The following is a 2,794-nucleotide window of genomic DNA, read 5'->3' as shown; positions in this document are numbered from 1 at the left end:
GTTCAAACCTCTAAACTACCTTTTTTTTTATCTTTCTTTCTTTTTCTTTTTCTTTCTTTTTTTCTCATTTTTTCCTTCTATCTTCTCTTTTTTTTTCCAAAACAAACTGCCCCAGCTTCTATTTTCTAGGGGCATGGACCTTCAAATGTTCTTTTTTTCTTTTTCTTTTTCACTTGAACTTTCTAAGAGTTTCCCCAGTTTGTACTTTGGGAGCATGAATTTTTCTTTTCATTTTTTTTTGACTTTTGACTCTAAACTTGATTCCCAAAGAGGGTGATCAAAGAAAATAACACAGGCTCAAAAGGTGTAACAAAGGGTATAAAGTGTTTGGGTAGCATAACAAGGGCCTCCTAGCCTTTAGAGTGCCAATCATGGTTTTCTTTCGCGACATAACATTGATGAACATGTCTGTCTTCTTGGTGTGTCGTGGACAGAAGACACTTTTCACCCATTAATGTCAAACTTTCCAATAAACTTCAATTGATTCTTCCTCAAACCCGACCTTCACAATGATTTAAAGGTAAAGATCATTAACCTCCACAGGTCATTTTATTCGAGCTTAATTCCAAAGTGTTTCAACTCTTTATTCATCCTCTAAAGTTCCTTTTTCTCATTTATCCAATTCAAGCTTAAATCAGTTTTCTAAGATCTGGCCAAAAATTCCGCATGCATGTCATATCACTAAAACTAGCGGGAAAAGAACTAAGCATGGAATGACACAAAAGGACAAACTGTATTTCATTGAGTAAGTAACAAGACAAACAATCTAAAATCTGAGTTACAACCCTAAAATAACCTGGCTAATGAAAATAGCAACAAAACGGACAGACAAGACTCACACAAACAAAATAGAGAGATAGAAGGGTTTGACTCAATAAAACAAATAAAATCTGGATCACACCCTGGAATAACCCAGATAATAGAAAAAACAATCAAAACAAGCTACCAAGATTCCTTCCTAGTGAGGAGGGAATGACTTTTTAATTGCTAAGCTTGACATTTAGCCACAAATTTCCTCATCAGAATCACCATGGCCTTCTCCAATTTCAGTCGGCAAGTTCCTGAGAGGATTCTCATACTCCATGTCACCATACATCATCACCACAAAGTGTGCATCATCATGTGCATGTAAAAGATTCTGCCTGATATTCTAGGTGTCATTATCTTGGATCACAATCAGTTTTTCTTGGATCATCCTTTCTATTTCTCTTTTCAAATCCCGACAACTTTTAACATTATGCCCCTGGGCATTGGAATAGTATTCACACCTTTTAGAAGGGTCAAAGCTTCTTACACGTGGGTCCACATGATTTGGAGGAATAAGTTTAATCATGTCATAATGCTTTAATTTCTCAAACACACTTGCATAGGACTCTCCTATTGGTGTAAAATTATCTTTCAACCTTTGTTCCCCTCTATACCCCTGGCTTGGATGTGGGTTATAGGGCACTTGAAAAATTTGTGAAGGCTGGTGGAGATTTTGCGGTGCTGGTGCTCGCCTTCTGGGGTGTCTTGGTGGCTGGACAACATACTGAAGTGGAGCAATAGAGTATTGTGGGTTTGAGGTGGATAGTAGTGCTCATGGGAATCATCGAAAACCTGATGAGGCTGCTCATACCTTCGAGATGTTCTCCTAGGACCTCTTCTCGACCTTATTGTCATCATGGTTTCTTCATCCTTCTCATTTGTGTCACTAAAATTATCAAATTCAATCTGGACAGCCTGAGTTGCAGCTTTGAGAACTGCTTGACTTATAATTTTGCCTGTCTTAAGGCCATTCTCAACCATTTCCCCAATTTTGATTGCTTTCGAGAAGGATTTGCCCACTGCGGACATCATGTTTTGAAAATAATTTATCTCTTGAGCCTGAAGGAAGAAAGTGATTAGCTCGTGGTCATCCATGGGTGGCTTAACTCTAGCCGCTTGCTCTCTCCATTTAATGGCATATTCCCTGAAACTTTCAGTTGGTTTCTTCTTCAAGTTTGAAAGGGAATTGCGGTTTGGGGCGATATCGATGTTGTATTGGAACTGTTTGACAAAGGCCTGGGCCGTGTCATCCCAGACATGCCAGTGAGAGGTTTCTTGATCCATAAACCATTCAGAGGCTACCCCTATCAGGCTTTCCCCGAAATAAGCCATTACTAGTTCTTCTTTTCCCTCCACACCTCTTAACTGATTGCAATACCTTTTTAGGTGGGTTATGGGGTCTCCATGTCTATCATACTTTTCAAATTTGGGAGTCTTGAAACCAAGTGGCAAACGAACACCGGGGAACATACATAGATCCTTGAAGGCAATACTCTTCTGACCTGCCGACCCTTGCATGTTTTTCAACTTTTGTTCTAAGCTTTTCACTCTTTGGGTCATTTCTTCTTGTGCCATCTTTTGGGCAGGCTTCTCAATCTTTGAAGGAATATCAAATAGATATGAGTGGTAATCAGGAGAATGGTATTGTCCTTAATGGGTAGCAAATTGTGACTCATGACTTTTCTTTTGTACCACTGTTGTCTGTGGGATAGTGAAAACGGGCATAACAATAGTGATTGTCTGATTAGTTGTCAATGGTGCACTTTGGGAGCGCGCAACAGAAGTTCCAGCTGTAGTCATACAGTTGGGATAAAGACTGAACCCAAATGGATAGGATCGATCAGACAATGAGACATGAGTGGTAGTAGTCGAGATGGGTGTGAATTTTGGGAAAACATAAGAAAAGGGTGGTCCTTGACCATTGGCCGATGCTTGACATATTTCAGTCATTTGCTGTTTCAGTATTCTATTTTCCTCAACCATAGTA

The 2,794-nt window shown here is 39.4% G+C and overlaps 1 protein-coding gene across 1 annotated transcript; it reads right to left on the bottom strand.

The window, feature by feature from the left end:
- Positions 1-1,000: 1,000 nt before the first annotated feature.
- Positions 1,001-2,382, bottom strand: LOC108949207 (uncharacterized). Its single transcript, XM_070193862.1, has 2 exons — positions 1,619-2,382; positions 1,001-1,142 (listed from the first exon to the last, which is right to left on the bottom strand). Exons 1-2 carry the CDS (start codon positions 2,380-2,382, stop codon positions 1,001-1,003), a joined length of 906 nt encoding a protein of 301 aa, XP_070049963.1.
- Positions 2,383-2,794: the final 412 nt, after the last annotated feature.

Source organism: Nicotiana tomentosiformis, chromosome 2, assembly GCF_000390325.3.
Source record: "Nicotiana tomentosiformis chromosome 2, ASM39032v3, whole genome shotgun sequence".
In the NCBI taxonomy this organism is placed as follows: domain Eukaryota; kingdom Viridiplantae; phylum Streptophyta; class Magnoliopsida; order Solanales; family Solanaceae; genus Nicotiana; species Nicotiana tomentosiformis.
The sequence above is the reverse complement of the archived record's forward strand: the minus strand, read 5'-3'. Positions and strand labels throughout refer to the sequence as shown.